The 15,517-nt window shown below is 45.8% G+C and overlaps 1 protein-coding gene across 10 annotated transcripts in view; it reads left to right on the forward strand.

Moving 5' to 3' along the window:
- The window catches only part of CACNA1G (calcium voltage-gated channel subunit alpha1 G), a 129,846-nt gene that overhangs the window by 92,962 nt on the left and 21,367 nt on the right, over positions 1–15,517 (forward strand). For 3 of the 10 annotated variants that reach the window (XM_072025594.1, XM_072025595.1, XM_072025598.1), the window contains 7 exons: positions 1,341–1,466; positions 2,080–2,169; positions 2,704–2,917; positions 5,378–5,428; positions 11,024–11,175; positions 13,151–13,260; positions 14,314–14,447. In XM_072025594.1, coding sequence (XP_071881695.1) covers positions 1,341–1,466; positions 2,080–2,169; positions 2,704–2,917; positions 5,378–5,428; positions 11,024–11,175; positions 13,151–13,260; positions 14,314–14,447 — 877 coding nt within the window. The remainder of the gene's footprint in view (positions 1–1,340; positions 1,467–2,079; positions 2,170–2,703; positions 2,918–5,377; positions 5,429–11,023; positions 11,176–13,150; positions 13,261–14,313; positions 14,448–15,517) is intronic. The other 7 variants (XM_072025596.1, XM_072025604.1, XM_072025601.1 and 4 more) reach the window with 3 other exon arrangements.

The raw sequence follows: 15,517 nt of genomic DNA on the forward strand, positions 1-15,517 counted from the left end.
TATTTATAGACAATATATTAAAACAGTTGTTTACCTTCCTGCTTAATTAAAACTTTTTGATCTGTGCAGGCTATATCTCCCTCGCCTGCCTTACAAACAGATAGTGTTTCTCCATGGAAAGATCAGGGAATGCTTCTCTTCTAACATCCAGAGTTTTATGATTGCATTGAGTGGTGATTAACTTTGCATGCCTCGAGAACATCCTTCTGCCGCTGCTGATTTCTGCAGGAAACCCATGGAGTAATGTGTGGGCTTGTCTTGTTCGCTATTATTTCTACTGATATTTGAAATGAACAGCAGATCAAAAAGCGTCAGCATCTTTTCTCTGTATACCCAAGCAGTGTTCTAAGAAGCCTGGAGAGCAGGTTGCCACTTTCCCCAAAATCAGTGATAGTAATGTCAATAGCTTCTGTCAGCAAATAAAATCAGGTTTGTTGGATGTCTTGCAGGCTCCGAGCCCATCCATTCCGCTAACATCAATCACCCTGTCTGCAGCAGTCCTGCTCCCCTGCCACTTTCTGTTCTGGCTGTGGGAAGCACCAGCTCTAGAATTAAATACACGGAGGTTTGTGTTCCTTGTGCGGGTGTAAATCAGGAGTTAACTCCCCAGGAGCTGCATCTCTCCTGGTTTACACCAAAAGAAGCAAGGTCAGGATCAGGTACCCAGCCCCAGCTGGGCTCGACTCTTTGGGCACTGAGTGAGGAATATTTTCAGTCCCCTGCAGGGCTGCAGAGCCCGGTGGTGGCTGGGGAACAGCATTCAAATCCAAGACAGAGCGCTGCCAGCCCTGCACACAGCAAGAGCCCAACATCAGCTGCAGCAAGTCGGCTTCCCTCCAGCATGTCCCCTTCCGACCTGTACAAAGTGGAGCAGAGCTCAGCACTGCGCCTCTTTAGTGCCACCTGCGTGGCTGGCAGGGCCCCCGTTACGCCTCATTTCCCGGTGACTCTTGCAGCCAGCATCACTGGCTGGGCTGAGCCGCCGGAGGCATCCCGTGTGTCGCCAGCAGCCGCGGAGTGGTCCCAGTGATTAGCCCGGGCTGTGCTGGAGCTGGCGACCCAGCAGCTACAGGCTTTTGGCTGGTCTCAGACCACTGAACCACACAACCTAACGCACCAGGTGGGTGTCCTAAATGGTGTGAAGTCATGCATTTGCTCATTAGGTACGTATTATACAGGCTGTGCTCATACTCAATAACCCACATGAACAAGGCCATTTCCTTTAACTAATCTGGGCTGCATGGGCTGTGCAGAATTCCCCATGAGAAATGCCCATCCTCTGCAGAGGAATCCTGTGGTCCGAGCCATTACCTTTCCTCTCTTCTTTATGTGTTTTGCAGCTTTTCAAAGGCAAGTTTTTTGTCTGCCAGGGGGAGGACACCAGAAACATCACAAATAAATCGGATTGTGCAGAAGCAAGCTACAAATGGGTCCGGCACAAGTATAATTTTGATAATCTCGGCCAGGTATTAATAGAACGGTAATCTGCTTCTTTGCTCCTTTACCTCCTTGACTTAAAACCTGTGCATTATTATCCCGTGGGATTTTCTTACAGGGCACTACCAGTCACAGTAAATATTCAGTTCACATACACAGCATTCTGTCTCTGTAAATCCCAAAGGTGGTGTTTCCAAGCAGGCATACACTTCTTCTCAGAACAGAACAAGCACATGTGGCTTCGTGGAGTACTTAATTGCTTCACTGCTACATAACAAACCAAATATATCTTGCAGAAGGGCTTGTCTAATAGAGCCGGACACTTTCAACCATTTCTGTGACACTGCCTTATTTTAGCTGCGTGGCAGGGACTAATTAGTAGGGAGCAGTAGAAACCTGGAGGGTGGAAGTGAAGGTGCTTTTGTGTTCGGCTTTGTGGTTTCTGAATTAGTGTTCATTGCTGAACCGGGTGCTGACATTGATTGGGTTTTGCTGCTAGGAGAAACCTTGGTCATCAAAGTGTCCCATTATCAGCCAGGTAATGACAATCCCCAGACAGGAAAGGGCAAAGAAGAGTAAAATGTTACAGGTAAAAAAAGCTTTACTGCAACTGCGTGTAACTTTTTTTCTGTGCGTTTCTAGGCCCTGATGTCTCTCTTTGTTCTGGCCTCCAAGGACGGGTGGGTGGATATCATGTACGATGGCCTGGACGCTGTGGGAGTTGACCAGCAGGTACGTGGTTGCTGGAGGTCACAAGCTTCAGATCATTTTTTTGCAGAATGCTGTTGCTTGGGGGTTTGGGAGCTGCCAGGAGGCAGCCACATCCTGGGGTGTGCCGTGGAGCCCTGAGAAAAGTCTGGATTCAGAGCCAGCCTTTTTGCTGCAGATTTTGCCACACAATCAGTGTAGCTAGGCCACTGCAGGAGAACTACACTCGTTGAAGAATGAAGGCTGGCCTTTTAAAGCAATTTGGGCATTTGGGGAGAAAACTGTTTTGTGTAGGAACAAGTTTTCAGTGAGGGAGACAATAGCTGTAAAGAAGGTGACTGTTCTGCTGCTGGCAGAACAGACATGGTTCTGTCCTCTATGTGCTTTGTGTTTGGGCAGTATTCTGTCAAAACATCTCAGAAGGCTCTAGTTTTCATGAGGAGCAGAGCACACTGACCTAAGGGGCACCCACTTTCAAGGCTGTGGATGTAGCAGCTGTAATCATTTGCTCCCAGCTTTTTGAGGTTCAGTTGATATTTGCCTTCCTCCCCTGTGCAGCCAGTCATGAACTACAACCCGTGGATGCTCCTCTACTTCATCTCCTTCTTGCTGATCGTGGCCTTCTTCGTCCTCAACATGTTCGTGGGGGTCGTGGTGGAGAATTTCCACAAGTGTCGGCAGCACCAGGAGGAAGAAGAAGCCAAGAGGCGGGAGGAGAAGAGGCTTCGCCGGCTGGAGAAAAAGAGAAGGAGTAAGGAGAAACAGATGGCTGGTCGGTAGTCTTTCCACATCTTTCTGAGTCCTGCTTGACCTTCCACACAATCCCCTCCTCCCTCCCCTCCCTGCCCCGCGTCTGGTGATCATTCTTCTCCTAAAAGCATGTCCAGCTATGAAATTTGCATGAAGGAAATAGTGCTGTTTTAGGCTGAGCTAGGAGCCATGGAAGCCTTTTTAATAGCTGCGTGATTTGCAATGACCTTTCCATTGGAGGTTATTTAAATTTAAAAAAATAATAATAATCAGACCTGGAGCTTCTTGGATAGCAGAGCTCAGTGTTACACAAATAGTGACAACTGCAAAGATCAGCAGTGCTGGATGGCACCGTAAATCTTATGAATCATGAGCACTGTTGCTGATAACTGGATTCACTATTTGGTTTATTACAGCCTTGTAATGCCACAGTGATGCTACCTGTCCCATTTATCAAACAGGTTTACTTATTGGTAGAGTAGCACCACTGCTATTCAAGAGTGTAATAAAATAATGGAGCCATCTCATTCTAGTAATGCTTAAAAACCCCTTAGAGAAACATATCAATGCATTTGCTTGAGAAATACAGATTAGAAAAAAAAAGCAATTGAGGCGAGTAACTAACTAGGCAAAATGGCATTGATGCAAACGGATCCAAACGCCAAGCTCAGTGTGCAAGCTTGCAGCCCTGCCTGGAGGAGGCTTTAAATGTGAAAGGATGCTCGACCTCCACTCTGTCAAAAGTCTATCTATCTTTGTCTTTTGGTCTTTTTTTTTTTTTCTTTTTCTTTAAATTTGATTGAAAAAGGAAGGAATATGTCAGCCAGAGGGTCAAGGTCAGAGGTACTTTTCTTCTCGCATGCTCTCTTGTGACTGAACTTTCTCCTTTGCCCTCGTGTCCATGGCCTCACTCTTTCCCTCCCCGGTCCGTCCGCCTGCTGCTCACTCCGTGTCCCCTTTCGCATCTCTTCTCTATCTTTGACAGACTTCAGTACTGTTTAAGAGACTGTCTGATCAAGTGCTTGTTCTGAATGCTGGTAATATTAAGTCTGTTTTATTTTATTTTTATTATTATTTTTTGAATAACCTAAGGGGTGTTTAATAGCTGTGACAGGCTTAATTGTGCAACCATGAAACACAAGCATGTCTCAGCCTTTCTCGGTTCAGCACTCACGCAGCACTTTCCCATGTCTTTAAGTCCCATTAGCTTCACAGGTTTTGTAACCGATAGGATTATTCACACCAGCCTCTGGACATCAAACTTTGCTTTATGCCGAGAGCCTGGCTTCCTCGACGCTCAGTGGAAAGACGAAGGCTTCCCTCAAGAGCGCTGGAGGACACTTTAGACTGTTCTCAGTTAAGTGGGATCCAGGTAGAAGGAATTGGTTTTCACACCAAGGAAATGCCTAGAAAGCACTTTTGGTCAGTCCAAGTTCCCAAACACGGTTTCAGGCTGATGGTTTAGAAAAATGCTTTTAAATAGTGAATAGAAAGATCCCTATTTAAAGTCGCAGTTTTGAAAGGCAGACGTAGAAGAAAAATAGATGTTTAGTTATTATTAATGACCTTATTTATAATGCTAGAGGAACTAGATGAAAAGATGTAAGTCTGGGCAATTTCCCAGCGGGAAGGAATCACAAACCATCCTTGGAGATGTAGTTATTCATTCAGTCCTATGAAATGTCTAATTAAAGAGGCAATAAACAGCTATTTTACTGAGGATCAAATATTGCTGAGTATTCAATCGCCATAAAAACCTTTGAAGAGCAAAGTCTAAAGCCCTCCAAATCGCTTCAGAACAGTTTTCCCAATTCACGTCCAGCAAAATGCTGTTTTTAATTGACCGTGTCCGGCTTTGCCCTCGAAGACAGCAGATGTCACAGCTTAGCTTCGTTCTGCATGGTGGGAACTTGCAGCAGATACCGAGATGAGGCTTTGGTCGTGCCAGCAACTGCATGGGGGCTCCTTCTAGCAGGGCTTCCTGAGCGTCCCCGAGTCTACCTACAGATGTCTATTTTTCATGTAGCCAGGTGTAGACATCTAACAGTTGTTTTTCTTCATAGACTTTTCAAATGCAGTTACCCAGTCTGAAAAGCAGAGGAGCGTGTGGGATCCTGGTTGGTGAGGTGTAGGCAAGTGCAGGAGTGGTTGCTGTAAGGTGCCCAGCAGGACGCGTGCCCCACCTCAGGTACAAAGTCTGTCCTCCAGGAGCGTCTCCTTCTCCACCACCATCAAGCCAGGGCGTTCTCAGGGATCTCTTGGGCTTCCACCTGTGTACGCGGGAAAAGCACAAGAGCCCTTCAATGTTCATGATGAGCCCGTGTGCCCGAGCCCACCCTCCATGGGACGCGAGGAGAGGATCTGCAAGGAGATGCTCGCGGTAGAGGCAGTGGAGAGCGCGAGAGCCGTAGGAACCTCTCAAGGGGAAGGGAAGTCTTGCCGCGTGTCCTGCCGGATGATTAATGCCGTTTCGTTCTTTTAGATCTAATGCTGGATGATGTATTAATGGAGAGCACAGCCAGTGCAGTGCAAGGTACTGGGAAGTCGTCACGTCTCGTCCCACTTGAATGGCAGTGCTGTGTAACTAACGGCTGGCCACGCTGCTGTGAGGCATCCCACTAAACTGTGTGTGTGGTGCAAAGCTCGTTTGCTTACTTCATGGCACACGCGTCTCATTCTGACCTGCAGGTCTGCAGACCTGGCTCAGGACTGACACTTGCAAATCCTTAATTTATCCCTTAATCACGTTATGTTTTTCAGTCATTTTTTTTTTTCTGGTTTTCGTTAAAGCACTGTCAGACTTTTCATAGCTCTTTTATTTTTTTCTTAATTTTTAATTTTTGTTTTGTTTTGTTTCGGAGAATAATGTCTGGACTATGAAAGGGGTCCTTTATTGTTTATGCTAGCTTTCCAACCACAGACTGAGGAGTCTCTGAATAACTTGCAGGAGTGTCTCTGGAAGGCAGGCAGTCTGGCTTAGGGAGATCATTTTGTTATTTCGCCAGCCCTCGCTCCTTGCTCCACAAAGGCTGTGCAGCAGGGAGGCACAGTATTTTTCAGCAGGGTAAAATCCAGGATAGTGCGGATCTGCACCAGCCCTCAGCAGGGACATGGGTTTATCTGTAGTGCTGCCAAACTGGTAAATTCTTCAGCCTGATAGAGAGCTGCTCCACCCATGAGCATCTTGTAAGTTAAAAGAAATAAAGATGTCACCTCGTATCCACTCCAAGCCCTGCAGGGATGGGGCAGCTGTGCTGGAACCCGCTCGGAGTCTGTGCTAACCACCCTGACCCGCTGCTCGCTGGCGTTGACCTGTCCCCTTTTATTTTTAGAAGAAGCTTTGATCTGGCAAGCATTTTGTTTAATTCATAACTTAAGAATATTAGCCTGAATAATTAAAGAGGCGCCAACATAGAAACAAATATAGCTGTAATTTTCGACAAAAATAATGTGCTGGAAAAATTGTGCTGTTAAAACTCTCACCTGTGAAAAGTCTCCCACTGCCTGAACTGGGAACAGGGCTCCATCCATCTGTCACACGCTGCAGGGAGCTTTGATTAAATAGAAATTGCAGGTGAGGGCGATTGGCTTTGGCTGGGGAGGATAACTCAGGGGGACAGAGGTTCCCACCCTTATATTTCTGAGCCCTTTGGAAGTTATCACAACATGCTTTCATAAACCCTGAACCTCCTTTCCATTGCCATTTCTGGTACTTTTATTTCTTTGCCTTCATTCTTGCTTTTCTTGTCGGTCTCTCTCTTCTGCAAAACTGGCCACCGGCCCTCAGGGCAGCACTGGGGGTTGCCCTGGGCTTGGGGGCTTCTTTGTTTGTTCTTTCTGTCTGGTTGTGACTCCTCTTCTAGTCGTACAGTTACGTCAAGTATGTTTTATGGTATTTTATTTGATTTTTAAGGCATTGAATTCATTCCAAACCCCTCTGTTATCCTGTGCAGACTCAGAAAGAGTTCTGGAGTCTGCCTTTAAAAAGCGTGCGATTGTCAGGTCTGTGCTTTGTGTTGCCTTTTGTTGCCTGTTCTTTGGATCCCCTCTCGGTGAATGCACCACGCTGCTCTTCAGGCGCTGGCGTGAGCGCGCGGAAAGATTTCTTTCTGAACCCGACTGCTGGAGACGTTAGGGAATTGATCCTGGGTGCCGTAGATGAACCTCCTGGGGTTCAGTGGGAAACCTGAGGTTGTGATCCCAGCACTTCCACACATCTCTGCAGTTACAAAGGGCTGCCTTTCTCTTTATGTGAAGATAAGATGGGGAACTGTGTGCGTGCGCTGCTGCCTGGTGCGTAGTGAGATATTACAATTTTTTTTCTGTTTTTTTTTTTTTTTTTTTTTTTTTTTCCCCCCCGAATTCTACATTCTATCACAACTGGAAACTTCACAGTGGAAATAATTTATCATTTTCCATTTTTTTTTTTTTTTGTTATAAATCCATTCAGTACAATAAAAGCCAAGTAAAATGCTGTGTTTAAATAAAAAAAAATTCCTTCAGTGCAAACTACTTTTTAACCTAATAATGTTCTTTATACAGTTTGTAAATCCGGCTGCGTCATGGGCTCATTGCTCACGGCCTTGCTGCCGTCCTCCAGATACACTCAGAGCTGCAAAGGAGTTAATTCCCTTATTATAGAAGGAGGAAAAAGCCAGAGGAGACTGTAATGGAATTGTCCCACTCTCGTGAATTCCAATTTCCCATGCCCACGCAGCTCCGGCTGCAAAGCCACTTCGGGGAAAGTGGCAATTTCTCTCTTGACAGAGCTATATTGGGAGGCAGCCCCGCTCCAGCAGTGGCACCATCCGTTTTGGAGCCACGCGCTCAGCTTGGAGAGGGCAGAACAGGGGTAGGAATGGGGAAGGTTTGTTGTGCAGCAGCAATAGGAACTGCCTTAGCTAAGGGCTATCTCTGGGGGCATCGGCATTGGGTTTTACTGGGGAGCGAGGGAGCAGCATGGTGAGATGCTCGGGTAGCCCAGGATCCAGGCTGGCATTGCTGTGGGCTGCTGCCTTTTACTCCTCAGCCCTTGGCAGGCATCGCCCACAGCCATGATCCCATGGGATGATGCAAAGAGGAGCAGAGAAAGTCTGCTTGGGAAACAAGTCAAGCTGAGAGCCCATCAAAATGATTAGCTAACAGTGAGTGCCACTGTGACAGGCATCTGCCCCATAGAGACCATTTCCCAGGACAGAGGGACAGGAAGGGTTCTCTGGGCCAAAAATCTCTCTGTAAAATCACCTTCCTACCTGGGCCAGGAGGAAATTGCTTGGGATCCGCTCCCTGAGCTGCTTTTCTCCAGTGTAACTCCACCTAAATCCGAGACACTTCTCGCCCCCACTCCTGGCCTCCAGCCACAGTGAAGCAGCTTGATTTACATCCTGTTTACCAGCCTGATGTTTCGTAGTGGGCTTTTGCTGTATTTCCCCATCTTCTCACATTCTCATTCTGCCAATTCTTCTTTCTTTTGTTTGTTTGCTCTTCTACTCTTTTCTTTAATGCCATGTGTGCCGGGAAGCCAGTTAACCTTTCCAGTAATAACCGAGACTAACCCAGAGCTCTTGTTGTTCTTGACACAGTGTATTGTAACAGTACAGTAATGTGGTGTTGTGTTAGTTGTGAAGTTCACCACCTGGAGTTTAACAGATGTCTGTATTTCCCAAGATGTTGGTATTGTTTAGATCTTTATTGCAATAATTATAAAGGATACTGTGTGATAGGGGGCAGGGGCTTCGCACCTGGATAATTACAGATGAACAATACCCAATTTATGTGCAGAAATGCACAGGTCATCTTAAAAAAATAATGTTTATACGGCAGCAAGAAAAGCAGTTCATCTGTCCAGAAAGTTCCCTGCCTACCTAGGCACAGTAGCTGTTTGTCCACGGTGCTCGGACAGCATGCTCTTCTGTGTGTGCATCACCTCGAGGTACTTTTCTGTACTGCACTAATATGCATGGCCAGCATGCGGGGAACAGCGAAGTGAGTGGCGGTATGATTTATAAACAGGGTTGACAAATCCCCTCCTAACAAACTTACCGGTGAAGGACAAAGCATTTGACGATGGTAATTTTCTAAGGCTGCATCCACCACAGCAGCAGCCAGAGACGTTTGGCTCTGGAAACCTTGGGGACGTGCTGGGAAAGGTGACAAGGAGCTTTGGTGTTTGGGAGAGGGGAGAAGCCTTTGCAGATAGATGAGCAATTAACAACCCTGCTTATAAGGTCACGCACTGACTAATCCAGGTGCAGGATCCCTGCACAGGAGACATTTTAGAAACTCTCTCTAAATCCTCTCTCTGTTCTAACAGCATCGGTGCTATTCTGTAGGATTTGGAATTACCTGTCAATCAAAGCTAAGAAAAATTTGAATTCCAGTGTAATTATTCATAAGTAAATCCACTGCAAGAAAAGGCAGAAACATTGACATTTTTCTCTTTGAATGTGAATTATACATAAATGTAGAAGAAGTAAGTGATCCAATTACTATGGTGTTTCTTTCTGCGATGATAAGTTGGTTCATAAAAATAGGTCCTGTTCCTAACTTAATTGTATTCAAACATTTTAGTTAATTTGCTACTCATAATTTAGCATAATGTGATCGAGATATCTTGACTTTATGGAGATTTATGCAGATTCTGAGATATCTGACAAAGTCTTATGAGTGAGTCAGCAGCTACCAGTCTGCTTTTTTGTAAGTACTCAATAGATTCAGCATGAAAATTCATTTTACAGACCTTTTCATCGATATCGTGCTTTAGCACTCCGGTACAGATCACCTAAAGCACAGTGCAGATCAGAAAGTGAATATTAATACTGCCTTTTATGTGTTGACACCGAGGTAGAATTTTGGACGTTCCAAACCCCTACAGAATAAAACTGCTAAAGGATTTGTCTCTCTGGTCCCTGGGCTGTAGGGGAAAAGCCTGTCTCTACCGAAGAGAACAAAACTCTGATTTTCAGGATCCTGTTATGAAGCAGGGAGCGCATGAAACCATTAAATCTATGGTTTTGATTGCAATGTTATTGACTATTGACAAAGTAAATTCTATTTCCAGGCAAAACTTAATCTTCTAAACTCAGTTTTCCCTGAGGGCAACCCAAATCTGGGCTTCACGGCTTCCCTTGGCCTGACTTTTTGCTCAGAGTAATGTATCAAACTGTACATTTGCTCAGCAGCACAAAATATCAAGCCGTGTAATTCTTACAGCTCAATAATTTTCATAACCAGTTGATCATCTAATTAGAAGAGTAATATTACACTCTGACATATTCAAGACAGTCCTTTCCACTTCAATCTGCATTATAATGCCTTCTTGAAAATTGTACTGAATTATATACTCAGCCTTGGCATTTCCTCATTAGAGATTAGGTGAGTAAATGAGTTTATCTCTAGGAACATTCGAGGTCTAAAGAGCATGTCGTCCCTGCAGCAGCCCAACCTGGGAATGAGTTGAACAGTGAAATCTGTACTTTGATAATCTTGTATAAATGGAGGATCGTTATTTTCTAATCACTAAGGCTGACGGATCAGTTTTCCTTGGTATTTTTATGGACCATTTTTCAGCCCTCTGACAGCCAAAGTGTTGAATTTTGTTCTCTCCACAGTTTATTGCAAAGAGCATAATAGGACTGAATTACTTCTCTTTCAAAGACCACCGCTAACTGAATGCCCTGTATTTTTAAGCCATTGTTACTAAAATCTGTCCCCAAAATCTGACCGCTAATTGGGCTTTTGGATACTTTGGGGACTTTCTAAGCTCAGTAGCTCAAAAAAAATGTTGTTTTAATTTAAATTTTGTTGAAATTTCCCTACGGTGAAAGCATTCCTTAGCACCACAGTAATCCCAGCTCACCTCATCCCTGATGCCATAAGGCTGAGTATAGCGCATGTCCCGCTGAAGACATTTAATGGATGTAAGATGACGGGAGCCCTGCTGTGTATTAAAAATGGTAACATGCCAGCAAGGGAGGGCGAAAAAAAAAAAAAAGAAAAAGACAGCATGTTGCTGTAATCGGTGTAGAATTTATCATCTTTGGAGTCTGGAAAGTGAGGGCGCATTGACTTGAGCAAGACGCAGAGAAATGACTTGACGTGCCTCTCCACTCTCCTCCTCCCGCTGCAGAAGCACAGTGCAAGCCCTACTATTCAGATTACTCCCGCTTCCGCCTCCTGATCCACCAGATGTGCACCAGCCATTATCTGGATCTGTTCATCACAGGCGTCATCGGCCTCAACGTGATCACCATGGCCATGGAGCACTACCAGCAGCCAAAGGTACCGGGCTAGAGGGGGACAAAGCAGGGGATAACAAGCTTAACCATGGTGGGATGAGGTTGGTGGGCACAGTTACAGCCACTTTTGCTGTTTGACCTCAGGGTCCCATTCACTAAGTCCAAATCATCCCTTGGCACCACTGCAAATACCCGTCCTACATCTGGCTTCCAGCTCAGACCATGGCCATCTGTACCTGGAGCCTGTTGCACCTCTCCCTTCTAGTTAAGTGCAAGCTGACTGCTCTGAAAATGAGGACAGGAGCATGTTTGTATCATTAGGTAGAAGAGATCACCACTAAAGTCTTCCATTTGACTTAATATTCCCACAAATGAAGGAGAAAAAAAAATGCACTTGTGAAACCTTTTTGAAATGTTTCCACCAAATCTCCAAAGTCCTGTAGAGCCTAACTTTCACAGGCACTGGGTTCCATGCTGGTCCCTAAAATACATTTTAATATATTAGTGTGCTAAGCTCCTGAGTCTTGGTCATATTCTGAAAATAAAAACAGCCTGTCCTGGGTTGTCAAGTCTCTTGCGCGTAAGAATGAAATGGAAATAGAAGCCTTTCCCATATAACGTGTACTTATTTTTATTAGCCACTTTCAGAATGAATAAATACAGCACACAATAGGAAGAAGTATTCTTCAAGACTAGACAGAGCTTGAATACTTAATGTAAAAAAAAAAAAAAAAAAAAAGACCTTCAAGCGAGGGGAAAAATATCCTCCAACCTATCATAAAGAAGCCAAAAAGTGAAAGGGCACAAGCCCAATTTATTTCTTCTGTTCAGGTCACCTTTAAATACCTTGGAAGGCTCATTGCATGATTCAGTCATTTGGTGATGAAAAAGGTTGTTGGCTAAGGAGCTCGTATTGGAATTGCTCGAGGGCGTGCATCTTACCGCAGTCGTTTTGCAGCTACGTTTTCTCTTGTATTATAAAAATGTTGGGCAGGCTTTTGTTTTTAATTTTCTTTAGGAAAATAACATTTTGTCTCTAAGCCTCTGGTATGCAGCATCTGGGTAATAACTCCAAACTCGGTCTGTGCTGAGATGACAGCACGGCGAGGGCCATGCACATGTTTGAGGGCCTTGCCGAATCAGGGCCCCGCAGTTGCTCCGGGCTGGGTAACTGATGGTGAGGATCCCACAGATATTTAAGAGGCTAACTGTACCAAAAAGCTGTGTACCCAAACTAATGATTTCTTCGCATGTTGGTGATGAGATACTTAAGAGGCCATGCAGAATGCTGCTACTGCAGTGCTCCTTTGCAGGCATGTTTCTTGGGATGAAATCAGCTCTGATGGAGCTCCCGGTGGTGCAAAAGCTGCCCCAGCCAGGAGGTGCCTGTAGTTATGGGCCAGACTGGGACACTTGCAGAGGGAAGGGTGGCAGAGGAATACCCAGGCTGCTCGGTCCTGCTGGCTTGCTGTCCCAATGACCTGCTCCTTGCCAAAAGCGCAAGGTGAGGAGTAAAGGACAGGCTGTCACCAAGCAGCCATTTGGCCAAAGGCTCGTACAGACCCAGCCAGCACACAGCTCCCGCAGCAGCACACAAACGAGCACGTGGGATGAAATTCAGCTTTCTGCAGAGAGCACGAGGATTTTGCGCTGCTGACAGCTGCAAATGCAGCAGTTCCTATCACTTACCCAAGTGATCTCAGCCAGGGCTGCGTTCCTGCCAGCAGCAGTCAGGTCCCTGTGGGCTTTGAGTCATGCCTTGGGTTGTTAATATCACCCCATCCCGCAAATTATGTTGGGTGGGCCAGGGCCAGGCAGAAATGCCATCTGTGCACTCCCTGGAGTACTGGAACTTTTCCTTGGGACATTTCTCATCCTGCGAGAGGCTGCGGTTGGAGTCTTTTGTCTGTAGTTAGGAATTGAGGAGCTGTGGTGAAAGCAGGAGAGGGCAGGTTTGAGGGCAGCACGGCCCCTTTGCAGAGCTGGCATCTAACTGCGGTGCTGTGTCCACATCCCAGGTTCTCGATGAAGCCCTGAAGATTTGCAATTACATCTTCACCGTTATCTTTGTCCTGGAGTCTGTTTTCAAGCTTATCGCCTTTGGGTTTCGTCGCTTCTTCCAAGACAGGTAACTAAAGCTACATGTTGACCATGAGGGCAGCTGCGGGTTTTTAGAGTCAGCTGCCCAAATTCAGCAGCTTAGACCCCAGCACTCTTCCCAGTGATAGCATCTAACACGTGGAAATGCTTTTTGGTGTGGCTGGTGGAAACCAGGGTAGGCGGACAGTTAGGATGTGAGTTGGAGACAGGAGCGTGCATGTGAAGAAGAGTGACTTGCACCGATTTGGTGGGTGGACAAAATTGGAGCAAGTCACTCACCGACTGTCTGGTTCCCTTGTCACACCGACTGCGTGTCCACAGAATCGTGAGGACTGAGTGAAGTGGCAGAATTTGTGCCAAGGAAGAGAGACTGCTCCTGAGCAGAAATCAAAGAGCAAAAGGACCTCCTTTTGTGCAGATGCTGAGCAGCAGATGAAATGGCTGCTTTTTCTAAATTTCTGCTCTCGTATCTCACAAATAAATATTTTATGTCAATGGTAAATCTTTCTCCTCCCATTTTCACCTCTTTCAAGGTCAATACCAAGAGCCCTGGCACTGAGCCGGACGTGATGTGAATCATTCAGCAGCCAGGGGCATGGTTTCACACGTCTGCCCCCGTTTCGGCTCTCTGTGCTGGGATTACATCTCTGTCTGACCCGGCAGGAATCCGTGGTGTCTTTCCTTCACCCGGTGCAATTTTTGTTCCAAGGACTGGGCACGGGCTTCACCTCTTTCTGGGGTAAAGCTCACGCCGAGGTCCACGAGTGCCATGTCTGGAAGGGGCCAACAGAGGCTGCAGCATCTCCCCTGAGGTCTGCAGCCTCTGGGTAGAAAACTGCCCTGCTTTGTTTCTGTTTCCCTTCAGTCGAGAATAACGTTGGCTGTTAGCTGATTTTATAACAAGCTGCATTAGTTATAATGATTTCATAACATAACTGCTTTTGTATAATACCCTCAGAAAAATGCTGCAGCTTCATTTGAGTGCGAGAACCATTGAAATGACTGGAATTCATGTGAAACAAGCTGCCTCCTGTTGCCAGCTTCTTAGTAGATGTTAAACTTCATTTTGTGTTGTCTCCAGATGGAACCAATTAGATCTGGCAATTGTGCTGCTGTCTATCATGGGTATCACTTTGGAAGAGATTGAGGTGAATGCTTCGCTACCAATTAACCCCACTATTATCCGAATCATGAGGGTTCTCAGGATTGCTCGAGGTGAGACAAATTAAGCAGAACTGGCTTGTGTTAGAGGTTGCAGGGTCCCCTCCAGGAGAGAGTTAAGCATTGGGAAACAGTTCTGGGGCACATCCCCATCGCAGTGTGCATAGCTGCTGGCATCAACAGCCTGTAAACAAATAAAAGAACAATGGGGGAAAATACTTGCGAGGAGCCAAAAAGCTGAGCCAACTGACCATGTGTTTCTATCTTAAGAGGACTTGAAGACTGAGAGCTTAGAAATAAAGGACAAATAGCTGTGGTTGTAACTCCCAGAGATGTACCTGGGAAATTATGCCAGTCAAATCAAACTCGTCTCTGACGGGGATTACAGAACACAAGCTTGAGTACATTGGCTTTAAAAGACAAGCATCTAATAAATTTAATTTCCCGTGGGACTTTACATCTCACCACATTGTGACAAAACATGCCTCATCACTCTGCATCCATCTGTCCCCTCAGAACTGTAATGACACGTACCCGAGTTGCGAAGCCAGCTTCCTTAGGGCTGGATTTTTCACAACAGGGACGTCTCAGGTCCAAACGATGGAGAGGAAAAATGTGAGTGCTCAGGCCCTTAATAAAGTGCTCCCAGCCTTTCCTGAAGGGCAATGTTGTGCTCTGAGGCATAATTGCTATGATTGCAGTCCTCATCTAAGCAACGAGAGAAGAAATGAAGTGCTGTTGTGTCTCAAGGGAGAAAAAAGTGTTTTTCCTGTGCATTGGATCCCTTTCAGAATTAAAAATATAAGCAGTTTCCAACTGGATATGCAGCCTTCTGGAAGAGATGTGTAAATCAGTTCCTCAGTGAATCATATATGAAAGTGGGTAGCCTATGGAAGTGGGAAAGTAGCCCCAGAGCTGGGAAAGCAACTGCTCACAGTGCAGGGGAAGAAAGAGCTGGGTCCAACAGAGATGACATGGGGAAAGGATATTCTCTGTCATGTATTTTGTTAGATTCAAAACCCAAGCTGGAAGTACACCTGGTGTGCAAAGTGGTGTAAGAGGCCAGCGAAGGATGCAGCTCGCCCCAGCTGTTAGCTTTAAAGCAGCTAGAAGGGAACATGTGC

This window comes from Anas platyrhynchos, chromosome 19, assembly GCF_047663525.1.
Source record: "Anas platyrhynchos isolate ZD024472 breed Pekin duck chromosome 19, IASCAAS_PekinDuck_T2T, whole genome shotgun sequence".
NCBI classification, from domain to species: domain Eukaryota; kingdom Metazoa; phylum Chordata; class Aves; order Anseriformes; family Anatidae; genus Anas; species Anas platyrhynchos.